General features: G+C 38.1%; 2 protein-coding genes across 2 annotated transcripts; one reads left to right on the forward strand and one right to left on the reverse strand.

Annotated features, from left to right (window-relative positions):
- Nucleotides 1–678: 678 nt before the first annotated feature.
- Nucleotides 679–20,574, reverse strand: LOC144639244 (histone deacetylase 3-like). The gene is made up of 17 exons (XM_078498537.1): nucleotides 20,406–20,574; nucleotides 9,946–10,028; nucleotides 9,230–9,306; nucleotides 6,318–6,383; nucleotides 5,892–5,973; nucleotides 5,612–5,668; nucleotides 5,203–5,258; nucleotides 4,825–4,882; nucleotides 4,588–4,663; nucleotides 4,233–4,313; nucleotides 3,646–3,719; nucleotides 3,462–3,526; nucleotides 2,966–3,055; nucleotides 2,647–2,705; nucleotides 2,062–2,141; nucleotides 1,553–1,707; nucleotides 679–1,152 (listed from the first exon to the last, which is right to left on the reverse strand). Exons 1-17 carry the CDS (start codon nucleotides 20,461–20,463, stop codon nucleotides 1,086–1,088), a joined length of 1,284 nt encoding a protein of 427 aa, XP_078354663.1. The 5' UTR covers nucleotides 20,464–20,574; the 3' UTR covers nucleotides 679–1,085.
- LOC144637643 (uncharacterized) lies at nucleotides 12,521–13,815 on the forward strand. The gene has a single exon (XM_078496701.1). The coding sequence runs from the start codon at nucleotides 12,574–12,576 to the stop codon at nucleotides 13,531–13,533; it is 960 nt and encodes a 319-aa protein (XP_078352827.1). The 5' UTR covers nucleotides 12,521–12,573; the 3' UTR covers nucleotides 13,534–13,815.
- Nucleotides 20,575–20,625: the final 51 nt, after the last annotated feature.

Here is a 20,625-nt window from a genome sequence, read left to right on the forward strand (position 1 = left end):
AACTTGAATTCTGGACAACTTATGAATTGTAAAGTTAAGATACAAGGGAAAAGTTTTTATTCGCCGAGTTTCAAGGATGTAATTGGGCTAGAAAGCGTTCAGCTACGTTTTTAATTTCCCATACATTTGTCTATATTTTTGTGAGTCCGGTGAACCCCATTTGTAGCATTGAATAATGATCAGCATGTTAAGGTGGATTTCCACTGACGCGTAATTTTTTACGTGCGTTTACGTGCGTGAAAAAATTTAGAGACAGTCATGCTTACCCATTTACGCAAGTCGTTCATACATTGTCTCTTAATTTTTTCACGCACGTAAAAAATTACGCGTCAGTGGAAATCCACCTTTAGGGTACACCTTTTTGCAAAATTAAAAAAATTCTCCGAAGCTGTTTCAGAGCCACCTAAATATTTCAAAATTTAAGTTGAAAACAAAACAAAACAAAATCTAGCTTTTTTCTCACCCACCAAAATCTCTTTATTCGTTTTCATTACTTGCTTATCCGAATTGACCACGGGCAGTGTCTCTTCTCTCTTAGTAGAGTGATATAAACACAATACTTTTCTATTCTTAGATCTGGGATATGTCAGATAAGGGCAGATCCGTAGCGTTTCTTCACCAAAGAGTTGCCTAACGACCCAAATATTGGCTAAAAGACGTCAAAAACAACAGCTTGCGTTTAAGAACGGTCACTTTATTTTACATCCTACAAATTTAAAATGACAGTGCAACAACGCAAACCTTTAAGTAAACTGCGCCTCACAATGTACACATAAATAAGGCGAGAGTCCTGGGACGCGAGTATGCAGTCGTTATATACATGTTATCGTCTTGAGCGTTAAAAGTTTCGCTTAGCAGGGACACCTGAAGACGCGTTCATAAAGTGCATATTTACAGTGGCACGTAGATCAGGGACTGGCCAGATGTCGTTTTTTCTCGAAAGCGCAACAGCTCTTTGCAGTTGTCGTCGTTATTTGTTTTCTTGCGCCAGTTGGCATTTTCACTGGCTCCCTTCTCCTCTGTCCTTCTGTTCAATGCAAGTTTTCAACCTCGAACACAACTTTGTCTTCTCAGATGTATACTCTTTACACCTCTACATAAGCGTCTTCCTTATCCACGTCATGTTCGCCATCATAAAACTCTCCCTCAAATCTGCGTTAAAAGAAAGTGCTGTGATTAGCAATACAGTCAACTCTTTCTAAAACGGACACATTCGAGACCGGCTCCAACTGTCCGTCTTAAAGAGGTGTCCGTTAGTTACAGTAAAATGACTGAAAAACGGCAGGAACGGGACCAACATCAGGTGTCCGTCTTATGAAGGTTTCCGTTAAGAGAGAGTTGACTGTATACTTTTCATCACAGGATCTCTCTAATACTTGTATAGCCACTACAGTAAGTTACAGCAAAAAAGCATCCTGGTTGGAAATCGAGCAGACTTTTCCCTCTCCTTCCTCTCTCCTTCCCTCTGCTACTGCCTCCCTCCCTTCCTCTCCCCTTCCTCCCTTCTTCTTCATCCCTACCTCCCTCCCTCTTTTGACTCCCCCCTCTTCACCTCGAATCCTCATCCTGCCTGGCATCAGGGTCTTCTTGATCTTCCATGGCCTCCAAGCACATAAAATCCGGGGGCACCTGTTGCATTTGTACACTGGGTGCCCCTGTCAGGCATTTGATGTTTTCTATAACAGTGTGCTTTATATGGTCCAGATACTGGAGGTGGAAAAAAGAAACAAAAATTGTGAGTTTAGGTAGTTTATGGGCTCATTAGCGCTTTTGCCTCCAGAAATTTTGCAGTTTTTGAAAGCTAATATTTCCTTCAATATTACACGTAAAGAGCTGAAAATTTCGCCAATTACTAAGCTTTAAAAGTTCTTTAAACTTCTGGAGTTCCTTTTGGATATAGCAGGATGCCTTCTCTACACAAAGACGTATGCTAATGGGCAAAATGTAAAATACGACGTCAGCAAAGATTGCTCCATACTGTACTCTTATTGACCATAGCTCTAGACAATGAGCTCAGCGCGCGAGAACACACTCTCTCAGTTATTGTATAAATACACGTACCTGTTTTGTGTTTTGGTTTTCTATTCTGGCCGCGATGTCTGGGTACAGTGAGAAGTCTGGGGCGAAATACTCCAAGTAATCTGTGTGGAAAATTCAATGTATGGTAAGTTTCTCAGCTCCAAGGCAAGTTCAAATGTTCAAATACAGAAGGAGCTTCGTAATCCGTCTTAATCTTCGCTAATCTAAACCATCCTTGTTCCTTTTTGTCTTATTATTATACCGTTGGTGTTTTTCTACCTTAGTAAAGTATTATTTTGAAGTTTGCTTTGATTTAAAGGTAGTTTTGTGCAACACAAAAAAGAGAGTTAACATATCGCGATCTAGCTCCCTGAGTCAAATCGCATAAATCGTGAACGGGGTTCCTATAGTTTCCCGCGCTTCACACCGCCGGGTTGCAAGTTTCCCGCGCTTGGCCGCGGTTGCAAAGATTTATTGCGAGCTCTGATTGGTTCATTGTGGTATTGGGCACGTTGTGATTGTCGGTTGTGAAAACTTTGGTATATTGTTTTTTTGTTTCTTTTTTTAAAACCACTTTTATGCTAAAGCGTAGTAGATCATAAACTGACAAATCGCAGCTATAGGTACCATTATATGGAATTTCGCTTGAGATATCCTGATCCACTAGCAGCGATGTCTCGTATGCCCTAAAAAATAATACAGAACAACAGTCAATCAAAAATAAATCCATAAAAAAAGTTACACGTTTTCAGGAAACACGAAAAAGTCCCTTTCATGAACAAATAGCAAACGGTAAACGGCAGACGGCAAAAGTTGGATTTTGGCCAATCACGAAAAAACAACAACAACAAAACACTGAAACAAACAAACGTGGTACCAAACCTCTCTAGTATCCCATAAACTGAAGTATACTGAAAAAAAATATTTGTTCAACTGAGTAACTTACCAGCACCGCGCAACATTTTTAATGGTGTAACCTCCTCCACCAAGGACTAGCATAGGAAGATTAAAAGTCTTCGCATATTGCACACACTCGCTGCAAAAGGTAAAACCACACATTTTTATCTGGTTTAAAACTTACAGTCCAAAGAATACAATGCGTCTGCTAACAAGTACACAATGTATCTGAAGGTTAAGAAAGAAGTGGGGGTTATAGAGATAGAGTTTTGAAGAGAAGAAATGATAATAGACCATTTTTCAGTTGTCTGCTTAGTGACCTGGCCTTTGAATGGAAGTGAGGCTGGAGGTGACCTTGTTTTGATACAGACCTCACTGCTTTTGTTTTGTAAATCATGTTGTTTTGATGTTAATTAGTTTGCATTTACATGATAAAGCAGAAAGGTTTGTATCAATGCAAGGTCACTCTCAGCCTCACTACCATTCAAAGGCCAGGTCACTTGGCAGGCAACTGTAAAATGGACTATTGGTCAGGAGAGACTCACCCATGCCCTTTAATGCTGAGGTTAAAACACCCGAGCCTGTCACAGCCAAGCGAGTCAGCTCCACACTGCAATACAAATGGCGAGAGAAATTAACCAGCAACCAAACAAAGAAGAGAAGTACGGTAAGACGAAGTCCTGCTCCAAATAGCAACAGAAATACCAAGTACTTAAAATATGTACTTACTTGTAAAACAATACAGCTGGGTTGGTAGTGAGTCACTACAGTTTGCATTATGGGCTTGAAAAGATTGGCATACCCTAGCAAAAACAGTTAATAATATTAACAATGTACTGTACACTTAAACCTGCAAAATCAACTGCTTCTCAATACATATATTAAACGTCCCCAATGATCCACAGTTGTTTTAAGGAGCAGGGATGGTGCAGTGGTGAAAGTGCTTGCCTCCCATCAATGTGACCCAGGTTTGAATGCTGGACCCGGCATCATAATTATAGAATGTGGGTTAAATTCGTTGTTGATTCTCATTTTTGCTCTAAGGGCTCTGGACAAAACTTCTAAATTCTAATTTGATCTAGAAACAGTGGAAGAAGAGCCTCGCTGTGGATATGCCACAACAAATTCCTAGCCATTTATTATTAATTGTTTTTTTTTATTATTTTATTGTGCCTATCCTAGTATGGTCAACAATCATACAAACAAATACATGCAGACTGAGGGACTACTGTATTTGGTGAAGCTTTATATTTTTTTTTATTTTTACTGGAGAAAGATTTTTTAAATGCCATTAGCTTCGCAAAATTATGTCATACCTTGGTCATCTATTCCATCCTTCAAGGGAACATTAAGTGAATAGTATCTTCCATTTTCAACTCCTAATTCAAACATATCTCCTGCAATAAAAGACAATGGTCAGATTATTTAGAATACTAAGTACTATACTATGCCATACTTACAAAGGATTTTACTGTCAGTAGACAATAAAGCATTTTAATTGACAAGAGTCGCCCTAGAGGCCCATCAGACCAGATGTCATCCTGGTTTCTTACCAATGTAGCTTAAAGCTAAGCTTTGCCCACAAAATGAGATTAAAAGTAGAGTACTGATTAAGGGTTCCTTTCAAACTTTCTGACAATCATTTCTCCATTACCCCTCCCTTAAACTCACCAGTCCCTGGAAAGAATTGATTTCCAAACTTGTGAAAGGACAGGGTCATGACACGATCAGTCAAATAAAATGCTTCCTGCAAACAAAACGTAATTTATTTTAATATGGAATTAAGTCATTGTCCTCCACTCTACAGTTTATAAACTATCATTGAAATACAAAGTGAGTGTATTGTAAACAGAGAAAGAATAGAAGCAAGCAATCCACAATTTGTAGAAATATCTTTGGACAGGTTACCTGTACTCCATCGCCATGGTGAATGTCAATGTCAATGTATAACACACGGGAATGATATCTGAAATAAAAACAAACAAACAAATTTATAAACAAACAGATACTAACAGTTAAAATGACCATGAACTAAATTGCGATTGATACACCTATAGTCAAATCATTCACTTCCTTCAGATGATATCAAATGAAACAAATACATTTCCGGTCTTGCCCGCGCGCACAACCAGAAATGAGAGGGACCTAAGGAACTCACTCATGATGGCCCGAGACCGTTTGTAACAGAGGCAATGGAACCGGAAATGGCCTATTGCATTATTTTATTAAACTATAAAATGACATGGAGGCCAATAAAAACTATTGAAATCCAATGTTTTAACTCACTTTAGAAGTTCCAGTATTGCAACAACAATGTCATTCACATAGCAGAACCCTGATGCCTGGTGAGAGATAAACAGTTTTTATGTGCATCAGTTAAAAAACAAAGCAAACAAACAAACATACAAACAAAAAACACTAACCCCTTGCTTATACAGAAAGAGTGCATGTACACATGTCACACTCTTTTTCCTGGTACTAGGAGCTTGACACGTTTAGACAAACTTTCGAGTACATTCAAACTTACTTCAAGCACATTGACATTCACATAATTGAAGTTACAAGTTAGTGTACAATGTACTTTGTTGGTTAGGAAGAGAATTTTATAACAGTTACATGTACAGTGAAACCTCATTTAATGAAGTGCCAAGGGACTGGGAAAATTTGTACATGTATGTGACTGTCAATAACTTACTTCACATTTCTTTGCATGGTGCAGGCCTCCTGCCCAGTTGACGGCAATGTCACACACCTTCAAAACAAAATTAATAAAAAAAAGGAAATTTACGTACTTCCTCATTCACAGAACCTTCAAAACGCAATACAAATTAACAACAAACATAACTACAGCTGTAGCTAGTAAACTGACTAGCTAATCAACCGCAATTAATTACAATTCTTATCTGGTATTTTCATTGTTACATATAATTGGACAAACAATGATGTACACAGGGTATAGAGCTCTGTACACATACCCCTTGATTTAGTCTTACAGCACCCTCCAGCGACGCACCAGTGTAAATTGAACAGAAGTCAAACAGGCCAGAAAACACTGGGCTACAGAGAGAAAAGTGCAGGACAGGTTAATATACAGTATTACAAAGAGCTGCTTGGCTCCTAATGACTATCAAAGGACTATTTTGAATCTTAGAGACTTTGTGGTTGCAAAAAAAAATACACAGAGTTACACAGGATTTTCCTGTGGCCAGTTGGGTAAACAAAATATCACATGATATGAGAGCTAATGGCCCAGAATCGTAAGCCTGAATTTAAGTATTTTTTCTCAAGCCCTGACATACTGCATGTACATTAACTTAGGCAAAAATAATTTCAAACCTTGAATACAATATTATAGTACAAACTTTGTAAATGACATTCATATGAAGGGAAAAAAGACTTACCAGTCTTCTCCAACATTAAAATTATTCACCACTTTGTTCTGTCCTGCTGTGTTTTGCGGTGTTACCCTAGAGAGTCAAAAAAGCATGTGTCAGTGCATAGGGAACACCGGAAGCCTCGAGCCAAGTGGCGCATACTGCCAGAGCTTTTCCCGGTTTCGATAGCATTAAGCAGCTAGGAATATTTCTACTACCCCTAGATGGGATACTAGTCCATTGTGGGGTACCCCCCAGTAATATTTAGTCAGTGCCGGATTTACATGTATACACCAGGGTTGAGAAAGGCACTATGAGTCAAAGTAAAGTGTCTTGCCCAAGAACACAACACAGTGACCCCGGCCAGGGCTCGAACCTACAATGCGGGACATTAATGTTGGGACACTTAGCACATTTCTGTGCCAAATGACTGCTAACCCCCCTTCCCCCCAAGCAATGTTGAGAATTGACCATCTCACACACCAAGATCAGGGTATATATGTCTGTCAACATTGCTGGGGGGAAGGGGGAGTTAAGAAATGAACAAGAACAGTGCCAAACCCATTTTTGGACTACAAAAAGGTTATTTGGCATGATTAAGAGATTGCCTTCATAAGTGTCCCAAGTCTTTTTGACCTCCATTGTCTGAAATTGACTTTCACAAACAAAATGAAAATTTCCCTATATTTAACAGCAAAATATTTATAGATTCTCTACAGTGAAACGAAAAACGTTGTATAATAGTGAAATCGGCTGTTTTTTTGCATTAAAATCAACTTTTTACCGAACAACAGGGAACAAAGCCATAACGTTATATCTCGGTCGTATTGTTTCTTTCTCGTAACCGCGCAAACTTTTCAGTTAGAGTTCTGTACAGCGCATATCGTCAAAAGTTTCGGGTAAATTTATTACCGTTCTGATTTCCTCTGACTGAAATGCCTAATTTAACATTAAAATAATATATGTCTGTGCTTGACAAGCCATTGGAAAACTTTCTTTTTTCAGCCGATCTCGTACCAGGGCCCGCTACAGCGCGTTACGCTACGTGACCAAGCAGGATACATAGCTTTGCATCCCACAGGCCATTCAGGTCGTACCGATGGCATTCCGGAAACAGAATAGGCATTTTTTCGTATTTTACGCATAACGATTCATTTGCTAAATTTCTTTTGGATATTGTCGATAAAGATCAGAGCAATTGACGTGGCACTGCAAGCTGCCATGGTGCGTGACCTGAAACACTGTGTACAACACAACAGTTCTCAGCCACAGTTCTCACCAATGAAAAGTCATTTTTGGACTGTTTGTTTGAAGCAACTAATCAAAATAACGCTTTTGACTATTTTTTAACATTTCTTCTTGTTAAGGAGATGCTTTTTCTTTCAAGGTTTGTACAGAAAATGATTTCTCCAACAGTTCTCGGCTTTTAGAAAATAATTAGCTAACATTCCATTATTGCTTTAACTCTGTTTAGGGCGAGAACTGTTGAAAATCACCCAGCAAGTGTGTTTTATTATATACATAGCACTTCGATAGACTTCGAAGGAATATTTATTACAGTTTTAATACACCGTAACTATAGAACATGTTTCAGTGCATGTTAAGATATAATCACTTAAATAGCCGAGAACTGTACGCGAGAAGTGTTCACATGCACGTGCGCAGCAACTCTGTGTAACGCAATACGGCATTCTCTTTGCTTTTCTTCTGTAAGGAAATTTGCTGTATCCGTTTAAATACCACGCTAAAGCTCCCATTCTTGCCACTTTTTGAAGAGCTTGGTGGAAAAAGGGCGGCAATGACTTTAGTTAAAAATGAACATTGCGAAAACTTCGCCAAATATTGCGTGCAGGTTTGTTTACATTTGTTTACTAGTTACTCACATCAAGTAATACAGTCCTATCAAACGCGCGCGTGGCCGTAAAGGCTGTCAACTGGTGAAAACACTTTCCTGTACTCCAAAAATGGTTTATACGATGTTGGAAACATTCATGGTGAAGCAACGACAAGAATTTATTTACTTTTACAACTCTAGGAGCCTTTTTCTGAAAGTGGTGGATTTCAGACAATGCGGGACATTAATGTTGGGACACTTAGCACATTTCTGTGCCAAATGACTGCTAACCCCCCTTCCCCCCAAGCAATGTTGAGAATTGACCATCTCACACACCAAGATCAGGGTATATATGTCTGTCAACATTGCTGGGGGGAAGGGGGAGTTAAGAAATGAACAAGAACAGTGCCAAACCAATTTTTGGACTACAAAAAGGTTATTTGGCATGATTAAGAGATCGCCTTCATAAGTGTCCCAAGTCTTTTTTACCTCCATTGTAGACTGTTCAATCCAGAGTCCGGCATGCTAACCATTAGGCCACCATGCCTCTCACGTTTTAGTACATAAATATACCACTTAATTTACAAGTCACAGTTTTTTTAATATAACTCTTATTATTATGTTTACTTAGTAATAACCTAGAGCAGTTTTTTTGTGTATCAAAAAACCAGAACCAAAGTAATCACTGCTTATTTTAACTCAAACAGAGTGCTACCAGCCAGCAGGAAAACAACACAAACAGATGAATGGTTTCCAGTTCTGATTGGGTGGCTGCATATTTTCTCGTTTCTGATTGGTCCACAACCGTGGGCTAAAAAACATTTTACACTGCTGAATTCTCCATTTTCACCCACAAAATACACCACAATGCCCAATGAAATAAAAATTATTTTTAATGACAACTTTTTTATCAACCAATACAAATACAACAGGCTTTCTTTACATGTACCTTGTGTTATAACTGCAGTAATTACAAGTAAATCACACAGCCATGACATTTATTAGTGTCAACCCCCTCATGAGTGTTACACTGACTAGGAGAGTACTCACTACCATGGTTGTTAATGCTGGAAAATTAAATCTAGCAAACTTTTGTTGATCCTACCTCCTTAGAAACTCTATGTAATCACTAGAATGAAATCTGCACATGTCGTGATATGTCGCCCTATAAGGCTTATACACCTGTATAAGAAAAAGATAAATCCACATTGAAGGACACAATTTTTTTATTTATTCTGGATGATTCAAAATACAAAGTAGCATTAGTTCTGAAAATTAACACAACAAAAGTTTCACAAATCCCCTGTACAAATCTTAAACTAAGTAAAGTAAAGTCTGTCTCCGAGCCATGAGGCCCATACAGCCGGAACTTATCCCGGTTTCCGTGGCATTAAGCAACTAGGAGTATTGCTACTCCCCCCTGGATGGGATGCTAGTCCATCGCAGGGTTACCCCCCAGCAGTAAATTCGCCGGTACCCATTTATACACCTGGGTGGTGAGAGGCACTGTGAGAGTAAAGTGTCTTGCCCAAGAACACAACGCAGCGTCCCGGCCAGGCCTCGAACCCGGGCCGTTCGACTCGGAGTGGAGCGCGCTAACCATTAGGCCACCGCGCCTCCCACTCTTAAACTAGAACTGTTAAAATAATACCTGCTTGTAAAGTTAAAGTTTGCTCTGGCTATAAAGACAATAAAAACTTGCACAAAAGTCAGCAAACTCTAGATAGGCTGCTGGGAAAGCTTTATAGATGTAATTTAAAAACAAAGCACTTGACAGTCATTTATGTTTTAGCTCTATGAAAAGCAATAAAAGTGGCTTACCTCCATTTTCTTATGAAGATCATAGTTAAATACCAGGTTATGTGTTAATGTGAGTCTGTGGGGTTTCATGGGATGATTTGGGCCTGAACAAAATAAAAATATCACATTAGGCCAGATTATACCTCGGTTTCCATAGTATGAAGTGACTAGGGGCATTTCCACAGTTACGGATGTTACATTCAGAGTCATTTTTGAAACTTTAATCTAGCACAGGCAAAGAATAGGAAGAAGTTGTCCAATGTTACATTGATTATCATGTTTGTGCCTACTGATGCATTAATTGAGTTATAAAAGTTTTCCACCTGACTGGCCTATATATGTTAAAATAGAGCAAAAAACACACCGTTACGGACGTTACATAAAAAACAACCACATGAGCAAGAGCACTGGTATTAATGGAGAATTCCTGTGAAGTGTCAGGGCTTATTGCATGAACTGCTCCAAATATTTGAAGTAGAGAAGTTGTGTGAACCAAAAAGCTTCATTTCATTTAAACTCACTTTCGCAATTATACAATGCTATGTGAACTTTAACGTTGCGGACGTTACAGCCAATGTTACGGACGGTACACTGTGTGAATTATTATATTATTTTGTATTGTAGGCCACATTTTTTTGGACATAAAAGTTCAAAATGGCTTGTATTTAAAGTGCTACTATGATCAAATTTTCGATTTCCATATTGTTACATTTTCGTGTACAATAAGACTTTCTTACTCACCTTGCAAATTTTCAATCCATTACGAACATCAGAAGTCGTTTTGTTTTAACGTTTATTTCCAATATTTTATGGCCGCCATTAAACAACCTTGTTCCAAGGCTTGGTTGCGAATAGGGAGAAAATGACGTCAAAGGCTAAAATACCTCACGGGTTGAAATTATAATAACAATATGTATTGAAAATCACGCGAAAAGCAACAAAAACTTTGGGCTTGTTTTTCGTGCAATTTTCTATGCTGATTGTTATTCTAATTTCAACCCGTGAGGTATTTTAGCCCTTGATGTCATTTTCTCCCTATTCGCAACCAAGCCTTGGAACAAGGTTGTTTAATGGCGGCCATAAAATATCGGAAATAAACGTTAAAACAAAAGGACTTCTGATGTTCGTAATGGATTGAAAATTTGCAAGGTGAGTAAGAAAGTCTAATTCTTCACGACAATGTAAAAATATGAAGATCAAAAATTTGATCATAGTAGCACTTTAACATTTTATAAATCAAACTGGTTGTTACTTTATGTTAAAGCTGTGAAATGTCCCAACACAGTGTGAAGGACACCACATGCATTTTACATAAAGTACTCAGCCTTGAGCATGAGCATGCTCAAACTATCTAAACCCACAGACATATACTGGACTCCAGTGGGTATAATCCATTCCTTCTTTAAAACACTGCTTTCTTTGAGAATTCACATATCCAAAATTGCCTTTAACTGTGGCAGAAACAGTCCAAACTCACAAGCTTCAAGAATTGTAACGTCCATAACGTAACGTCCGTAACAAAGTTTTGTTACCATTTTTTGGAAAATGTTGCAGTTTTTCAGGGACTGCTTTTTACCAAAGTGTTTTTAAAGAATATTTAGCTTTGTGGCAGAAATATCTTTGAAATCTTTTAAATGGTTGTTTTAAGAATGGAAAAAGATTGTGCAAACGTTACAGACGTTACGTAACGTTAATAACTATTTTTTTTAAAAAGTTCAGGGTGAAATTTATATTTTTTATGTATTAACTCCTTTGAGGTATTTCTTCTGATATAACTGTTTGTAGACACAAATCATTTCCAAATTTTATAAAGCAAGTTAAAAAATTTGTCTCTCACCTATTGTTTATTATTAAAAAAATAAACACTTACTTTGGAGACCCCCCCTGAATGCATTGCTATCACAAGCGAACTGAAACTTATTTTTCTGTGTACTATAACTTGTCAACAATATAGTACAGGGTATGATTTTATGTCCAATTACTTTTTAAAAATCTGGATTTTTCACATTCTCACATGGAATTGCCCCTAGGAGTATTTCTACGGGTTGTCCTAAAACCCGGAATGCCGGAAACCCGGAAAACCGGAATGCCGGAAATCCGGATAAGAAAGCCCAGAATCCTAAAACCTGGAATGACCTTTTTTGTGTACGCCTTTTTCAAGATAAATACGTGGAAATATGTTACATTTTTGGGAAATTGGAAGTTTGTTATGAGTTGCCAATTACGTTGCGAGTCAGCGAATCAAATTGTCAATTTCGATACAAAGTTCCCAACTTTGGCCTTACTGAACTTCGCAATTTAGCTAGTTGAAGAGAAACAAAACATGTTGTTTCAAAGTCATGGCGATATCTGAACTCGATAATTTTAAAGGAAACAAGTTGCGGCGGGAATATTCCAGCAATTCTTGCGGCTCAAGTTGCACAAATATTTGTTTGACGAAAACGCACAATTATCAATGTTCTGACTGATAGTGAGTAGAAGCATTACATTCATATACCGTCTATTGCATCTAAGCATAAACACGTCCTTTCGAAAATAGGTATCAAACGCTGTCGATATTCGTTGCTTGATGATGGAAGCAATAAGATTGGGCCGAGTGATGGCGGAGTAGGAGCGCGCTAAAAGCCGTCCGCCTTCCAAAAGCTTTTCATGGCCGAAAAATTGTCAAATCTTATCAGAAAACGCAGAAACAGATCGTCTACAAGTTCTGGAGACGAGACGTCGCCTCTGCATGAAGCGAAAAAACCCAGAGATCTTGCAGAAGCAATAGACGAAAGCACAAGCAGCGAACACGAGGCAAACGACGAAATCATGGATGCTCTCAACAAAATTGAACTCATTGGAGAACAACTGAACTCCATAATCGCGAGACTGAGCAAACTTGATTCAATTGAAAGTTCCGTCAGAAATATAGAGACCAATTTGGCAAATCTCAAGGCAAGAACAGCCAAGCTCGAAGAATTTGAAGCAACGACCAAGAGTGATATAGCAGAATTAAAGAAGTCCTGTACTTTCAACGGCGATAAGTGCAAGGAACGTCAAGACGAGCTTAAGAAGAAGATAGAGGAGCAGAATGAAAAAATAGCCTCTCTGATTGAGAGCGAAAGGAAGGTCACTGCCAAAATGAACGACATCGTCTCCAAGAACCTCTACCTTGAAGCCTATTCCAGGAGAGAAAACATCAAATATTTCAATATCCCAGAAGCACGTGAAGAAGACACCGAAGAAGTGCTCAGAAATTTTTTGGAACAAGATCTCGGCTACCGCAACGCCCGCAACGTTGAAATTCAACGTGTACACCGCCTCACAACCCGTCGGAATAGCGACACAGCTTCACGTCCAATCATTGCCAGATTTCTTCGATATAAAGATGTCGAGGAAATTTTTTCTTTAGGGCGACGACTAGAAGATACTGATTTCCAAATGTTCCGTGATCTTCCACTGGAAATCATTAAGCGACGGAAAGATCAAATGGCAGTTTTCAAAGAAGCACGACGACAGGGCATGAGAGCATCTTTCAGCAAGAGCCAGCCCGACAAACTGTTTGTAAACGGCAAATTCTGGCCTCCCGGCAAACGTCTAGATGCAGCTGACGAAGCAGATGAGTAACTGTGTTTAATAATTATACCTCGTACCTTACTTTCTTTATATATAAATCTCTATGCTACAGGTGGCGGGCGGCTTAGCTGTCCGACAATACTTACTCGATCCGATTTTCACCATTCGGACCCGCTAGTCGCTTAACCCAAACTGATTAGGATTTTTTATAGTTTTGTTTATGCTTTATTTGTTGATTATTTGCCTAACCTCACGCGCTTTAGTATGTTTATGTGTAATTTTTTGTGTTTTTTCGTGCCACCAACGTGCTTTTCGTATTATTACAACACTTTTTTGTCGACTTCAGTATGCACAGATATACAAAGTACTTCGCCAAAATATTTCTAGATATTTAGTATACAATTTCTACTTTCAAAGCTTAAAAATACGATTTCTGAGCAGTATGCAAAACAATGTCGTATGTGTTCTGTTCATAACGCTTTTATTGTCAAATAATCAAATAGTGCAGATATCGATTATATCACCTTTTATTTCAACACAATATAGATAACAATACAATCACGGTAGCTTCTCTCAATGTACGGGGCCTTGGGAATAACGCTAAAAGAAGAGAAACTTTTAATTGGCTCAGATCTAAAAAATATTCGATCTACATGCTGCAAGAAGTACATTGTTCGCAAGAAAATTCACACCTATGGGCTACTGAATGGGGATACAAAAGCCTTTTCAGCTCCTTCTCCAGCAAAAAAGCTGGTGTAAGCATTCTTTTTAATAACAACTTCGATCTTCAAATCAAAAAAACCTATACCGATGATTCAGGACGCCTTATCTTGTGTGACTTAAAAACAAATGGAAAAAGCATAACCCTAGCAAACATTTACGCCCCAAACGATGATGATCCTGCTTTCTTTAAAAATCTCTTTGATCACCTTCAAGATTTCGAAGGAGAAGAAATAATCATTGGAGGCGATTTCAATCTCGTTCTTGATGTAGAGAAAGATAAAAAAGGGGGCCTGCCCAAAACACATCACAACGCGCAAAAAACCATTCATGAGATATGCGATAACTTCGATCTTGTTGATGCCTGGAGAATATTGAACCCCCGAAGAAAGAAGGTATACTTGGCGACAAACACAGCCTTCTGTTCACTGTAGATTAGACTTCTTCTTAACAAGTCAAAGTTTTCTGTGCAGCATTATCTCTGCAAACATTCTACCGGGCTTTAAGACAGACCACTCAATGATCACATTAAATATATCTCTTCACTCAAATCCAAGAGGGCCTGGTTTTTGGAAACTCAACACATCACTTCTGGCCGATAAGGACTACATTGATTTGATAAGGTTAACTATCCGTGAAACACAGAATGAATACGAAAACGATGAGTCCATAAACCCTGCGCTTCTTTGGGATATGATTAAACTTAAAACTCGGGAAAAATCCCTTAGCTTCGCTGCCGCCAAAAAGCGCAAAACTTTGAATAAACAGCATGAGCTAGAAGAAAAAATTGCCTTACTAGAGAAAGAACTGGAACAGCCGGCTGCCGTCAGCGAAACGCAAAAAACAAATAAAACACAACAACTTGAGTTATTCAAAAGCGAACTAGAAGAGATAATCAAAGTGCGTACCCAAGGGGCAATCTTGAGATGTAAAATTAAATGGTACAATGAAGGTGAAAAAAACACTAAATATTTTCTCAACCTTGAGAAAAGACACTTCAAACTGAGTACAATAAGCCAGCTTAAAATCACTGATCAAGAATTTGTCACATCCGACAGAGAAATCCTTGCTGAATGTGAAACCTTTTATAAAGAGCTCTACACATCCCAGAAAAATGTGATACCACGCGAAAGCGCTTTTTTCCAATCTGAAAATGACACGGTTCTGGACCACAATGAGGCAATGAGCTGCGAAGGTCATTTAACAGAACAAGAGTGTCTAAAAGCGCTAAAAAGCATGGATCGGGACAAAAGCCCTGGAACTGACGGACTCCCAGCTGAGTTTTACAAAACTTTTTGGAAAGACGTGTCTCCCCTTCTGATAAGTGCTCTCAACTATTCATATGATGAAGGAAGTCTTTCGATCACACAAAGACGCGGAATCATTAAACTCATACCAAAAAAAGACGCAGAACCACATTTAATTAAGAATTGGCGACCACTGTCTCTCCTTAACTGCGACTACAAAATAGCCGCAAAAGCTATCGCAAATCGAATAAAATCGGTTATCCAAAAACTTATAAACAACGACCAGACGGGTTTCCTAAAGGGTCGATTTATTGGAGAAAACATAAGATTGATAGATAACATCATTAACCATGCTTCCCAAAAAAATATCCCAGGGCTATTGCTTTTTATAGATTTTGAAAAGGCCTTCGACTCGCTTGAATGGTCTTTTATTGAGCGCACGCTCCAGTATTTTGGGTTTGGCCCTTCTCTGATAAGCTGGTTTCAAACATTTTACAATAACATCGAAAGCTGTGTCTTAAACAATGGCTGGGGGAGCTGTTTTTTCCGAATACAAAGGGGCGTTAGGCAAGGTTGCCCTCTTTCGCCTTATCTATTTATATTATCTGCTGAAATCTTAGCTAAAGCAATCAGATCGAACAAGAGCATAAAAGGAATACATGTAAATAACTCAGAAATCAAAATAAGCCAGTACGCAGACGACACAACCTTCATTCTGAACGGCACTAGGGAGTCATTATCCGCCACACTTAGGACGATCGAAACTTTTGGAAGTATGTCTGGTCTCAGACTTAACAGCAAAAAGACCGAAGCTCTATGGATTGGATCAATGGTGGGAAATAAGGAAAAACTTTTTCCTGAGAAGAACTTTAAATGGCCAGAAAAGAAAGTTAAGGCCCTCGGCGTCTGGCTTTCTACTGATCCTAGCATCACATTAAACATAAATTATAGGGAAAAAACGGACAAAATTAGAAACATTTTAAGCAATTGGAAATATCGCCGGCTAACGTTACTCGGCAAAATCCAAGTAATCAAAAGTCTAGCAGCATCTCAACTTACGTACATTCTAGCCCCTTTGGCGACAAATCATAAAATCATCAAAGAAGTAAACGATCTCTTCTACAGCTTCCTTTGGGACAATAAGGGTGATAAGATTAAGCGAAGTGTCATGATAAACGACTATAAAAACGGAGGTTTAAAAATGGTTGACATTGTTTCTTTTACCAAATCGCTCAAGACTGTTTGGATTAAAAAATATCTTGACGACTCTAACCGCGGAAAATGGAAAGAATTTTTTGAACTTGAACTTGGGAAGTATGGCGGCAAACTAATCTTCAGATGCAACTTACATAAACGTGACATTTCAAAGTCGATATCGGTCCAAGACCCTTTTCTACAAGAAATTTTAGAAATATGGTCAGAGGCTAACTTTGATGACAAAATCAAAACCGAGCAGCAATTTCTGGAACAACACATATGGCATAATTCACTAATTAGAATCGAAAACAGACCGGTTTTCTACAAACATCTTTTCCTACATGGAATTACTAAGGTAGGCCAGTTAATGACGGACTCGCGCAGTTTTCTCCCTCTTGCAGATCTTATCAGCACTTACAATATACGAATACAACCTATAAACATAAGTATCTAGGCCTTATTTCTGCCCTTCGGCACCATTTCAACTCTAACTGTCTTGGCAAAGAACCTTGTAGCATAGAAAATCCCGATACCTTTTCCGAGACTTTTATTAAGAACGATAAAGCGAACAGAGTTGTATACCAGAAGCTCCTCTCTTCCAAAAGAACCGCACCTTTAAGATGCCAAGAGAAATGGAACGACAGTATTAAATCTGATGAAAGATGTTCTGCTGACTGGACTAGTGCCTATTGTCTGGCAGCTAGTTGCACAAAAAGCACAAAACTCGTAAACTTCCAATTCAGATTTCTTCATCGTATTCTACCAACGAACCTTTTCCTAACAAAAATTGATATAAAGCAGGACCCAAACTGCTCTTTTTGTACCAACCATCCCGAAAACCTGATCCACCTGTTCTGGAACTGTACAATAGTAGCAACCTTTTGGGAAACTTTGACTGAAAAACTTAAACAGGTCAACCTAATAACGATAGACTATCCAAAACACGCCGCCATATATCTGGGTCTGAGACCAGACACCACCAAGTTTTCACTTCAATTAAATTTCTGCTTTCTTCTGGCAAGACATTATATATGGAGCTGCAGAGTCAACAAGAAGATCCCGGTTTTAACAACTTTTCTTGTGTCCCTTAAATCGCAGTTTCATATAGAGTCCAACAACCTAGATACTACCTCTAAGAAATGGAATCTTTTACTTCCACTTCTCGACATTACGTAGTCTTTTTTGCCAAAAAAAAAAAAAAAAAAAAAAAAAACTCCCTCGTATATTAACCTTCTTTAAGCGAACCAAGGCCAAAGTGCATTTGAGAGATAAATATACTTTTTTTGTTTTATATTACTTATCTAGGATATCTTTCTGCACCAATTATCATCAATTATTATCAAGTATTAACTATAAATAACATTTAGGATTAAATATTAATTATTAGTAACTGCTGTTAATCAAACTGAACTATATGAAGTAGCTATCGCGTATAATATTTGTTAAAAAATAATAATAATGAACTGATGTAATAATAGGCAAAAGGAAACCTTTTTAGGCAGAGGAGTCGCCCTTTTATTTATTTATTTAATTTTTCTTTTTTTGTATGTTGTTAATGTAAGTAATTTTTTACGTAGTTTCTTTTCGTGTAATAAGTGTTATTGTTTTTGTGAATGAATTAAAAAAAAAAAAAAAAAAAAAAAAAAAAAAAATAATTAAGTTGAAGTGTCAGACAACGTTTCGCACCAGCACGCAATAATTTGCCGATAAATAAATTTTGTGCAGGCATAAATTTGGTCAAATTTTCCTTTTTTGTACAAAAATATATTTTTTACGCATTGTGCGAGGTATAATCATAATTTTCAAGTCTTTTGCGTTTGTAAGCCGGATGAAACTGGATGCATGGTTTACCCATCTTTACCTAAAGGCTGGTTCTCATATGATCGCCCCGATCGTCTCTGTCGCTTCTGTCGTTTGCAAAGTCTGAGGTGATTGGAGCAAGCAAACTTTTTGAAGCGACAGAAGCGACAGAGACGATCGGGACGATCATATGAGAACTAGGCTTAAAGTTGATTTTAATCGAAGCCGAAGCGAGGCGATAGGGAAGACTAATTTGTTACGCCAACATGTTTACGGCTCGCTGAACAAAGCTGAACATTAATTTAAATTTTTTGATTCTTTTATATTTTTATTTTTATGGCTTTTTCCCAACGGTTAAGCGTAGCAAAGCCCTTTTTGATATAACATAACTACAGAAGGTTTTAATCTGTACAATTTAAAAACAATGTAAGGTTTTATTGAAGTCGACTATTTGTTCAAATAAGTATTTTGCAACTTGAGCCGCAAGAATCGCTGGAATATTCCCGCCGCATCTTGTTTCCTTTAAAATCATTGAGTTCAGATATCGCCATGACTTTGAAACAACATTTTTTGTTTCTCTTCAACTAGCTAAATTGCGAAGTTCAGTAAGGCCAAAGTTGGGAACTTTGTATCGAAATTGACAATTTGATTCGCTGACTCGCAACGTAATTGGCGACTCATAACAAACTTCCAATTTCCCAAAAATATAACAGATTTCCACGTATTTATCTTGAAAAAGGCGTACACAAAAAAGGTCATTCCGGGTTTTAGGATTCTGGGCTTTCTTATCCGGATTTCCGGCATTCCGGGTTTTAGGACAACCCTATTTCTACTCCCCATCTACTAGTCCATCGCAAAGGTTACTCCTAACAGTAAATTCACCGGTATCCATTTATACCCCTGGACCAAGTTATTCAAAGGGGGTATAATGCTATCCACTGGATAAATCACTATCCACTGGATACATAAAAATTGACAAAACAAGCTACGGTATCCACTGGATAACGATTTATCTGGTGGATAACGTTATCCAACAATTGAAAAACTAGAGTAAAGCATCTTGCCCAAAAACAGAACACAGTACCCTGGCAAAGGATCGAACCCAGCCTGCTTGATCTGGAGTCTACCCGGCGTATGCAATCGAACATTCAGTAATCGAACCCATTCAAACACCAATCGTTCGATTGGGTTCGGTAATCGAACATAATCGAACTCACAATAAAATTTGGTCAATCGAACAAAATCGAACGTTCGATTACCGAACAGGCGACAATTGAACAAAATCGAACGGTCGATTACCCGACAGTCGACAATTGTAGTCAGTCGAACGTTCGATTACTGAACTCCAGTTTTTTTATATTGCGGACATTTTGTACGGTGCACTGTCCCTCTGATTAGTCCTGCGTGTTTTACTTATAAAGAGACGGATTCCGAACAAAATCGAATCGGATTGAGTTCGATTGTCTTCGATTGATTCGAAAATTGAACTCACAGCAAAATAGATGTTCGATTTTGTTTGATTACCAAACCCAATCGAACAATTGGTGTTCGATTGGGTTTAATTGATTTTTGGTTTGATTTTGTTCGATTGGATACGCCGGGAGTCTAGCGCACTAACCATTAAGGCCACCGCATCTCCCACTTATATAAAGTATGATCTAATAATTTATAATTGTTAACAAATGGTCATGATAATAATTTACAGCAAGTTATACATCACCATCTGACAAAAGCTTATAATATGTTGGGATTAAACTTTATCATGTATATTGTAAAAAATGTCAGTTATCTAGATATAAATTCCCACGGTTTAACTACAAGATACCCCGCCAAAAGAAATAGATGCATTTCTAAAAACGTCCAGTGTCGTGTTAGGAAGATAGATCGTGTTAATTTTTATTGATTTTAATGAGCTTTTTATCCCAAATTTGACTTGATTTTATTTGTCAAAATACTCACCATAATGGAAATTTCCAACGTCCTCATCGTAAAAATAAGCCACGCGTTTCTTCGACATTGTAGCTCGTTCGTTGATCTTAAGATCAAGCTAATCATAGTTCTTGAATAAAACGAAATAAAGTCTCCATAAGTCTTATTCTGAACACATTTTCATTGTATGTGTGGTCCGCCATATTGAATGACGTCACTAATAAAATAGCACCCAGGCTCACAGCGGCCA

Source organism: Oculina patagonica, chromosome 14 (genome assembly GCF_052425735.1).
Source record: "Oculina patagonica isolate OP01 chromosome 14, crgOcupat, whole genome shotgun sequence".
Lineage (NCBI taxonomy): Eukaryota > Metazoa > Cnidaria > Anthozoa > Scleractinia > Oculinidae > Oculina > Oculina patagonica.

What these genes read in the sequence shown, in the direction of transcription:
- LOC144637643 (XM_078496701.1), top strand. Translation starts at nt 12,574, where the DNA reads ATGGCCGAAAAATTGTCAAATCTTATCAGAAAACGCAGAAACAGATCG.
- LOC144639244 (XM_078498537.1), bottom strand. Translation starts at nt 20,463, where the DNA reads ATGTCGAAGAAACGCGTGGCTTATTTTTACGATGAGGACGTTGGAAAT. An exon ending in ATCTTCATAAGAAAATGGAG is followed by an intron (nt 9,307 to 9,945) that starts GTAAGCCACTTT and finishes TTTCTTATACAG; the next exon opens with GTGTATAAGCCTTATAGGGC. An exon ending in CTGTAAGACTAAATCAAGGG is followed by an intron (nt 5,669 to 5,891) that starts GTATGTGTACAG and finishes TTTGTTTTGAAG; the next exon opens with GTGTGTGACATTGCCGTCAA.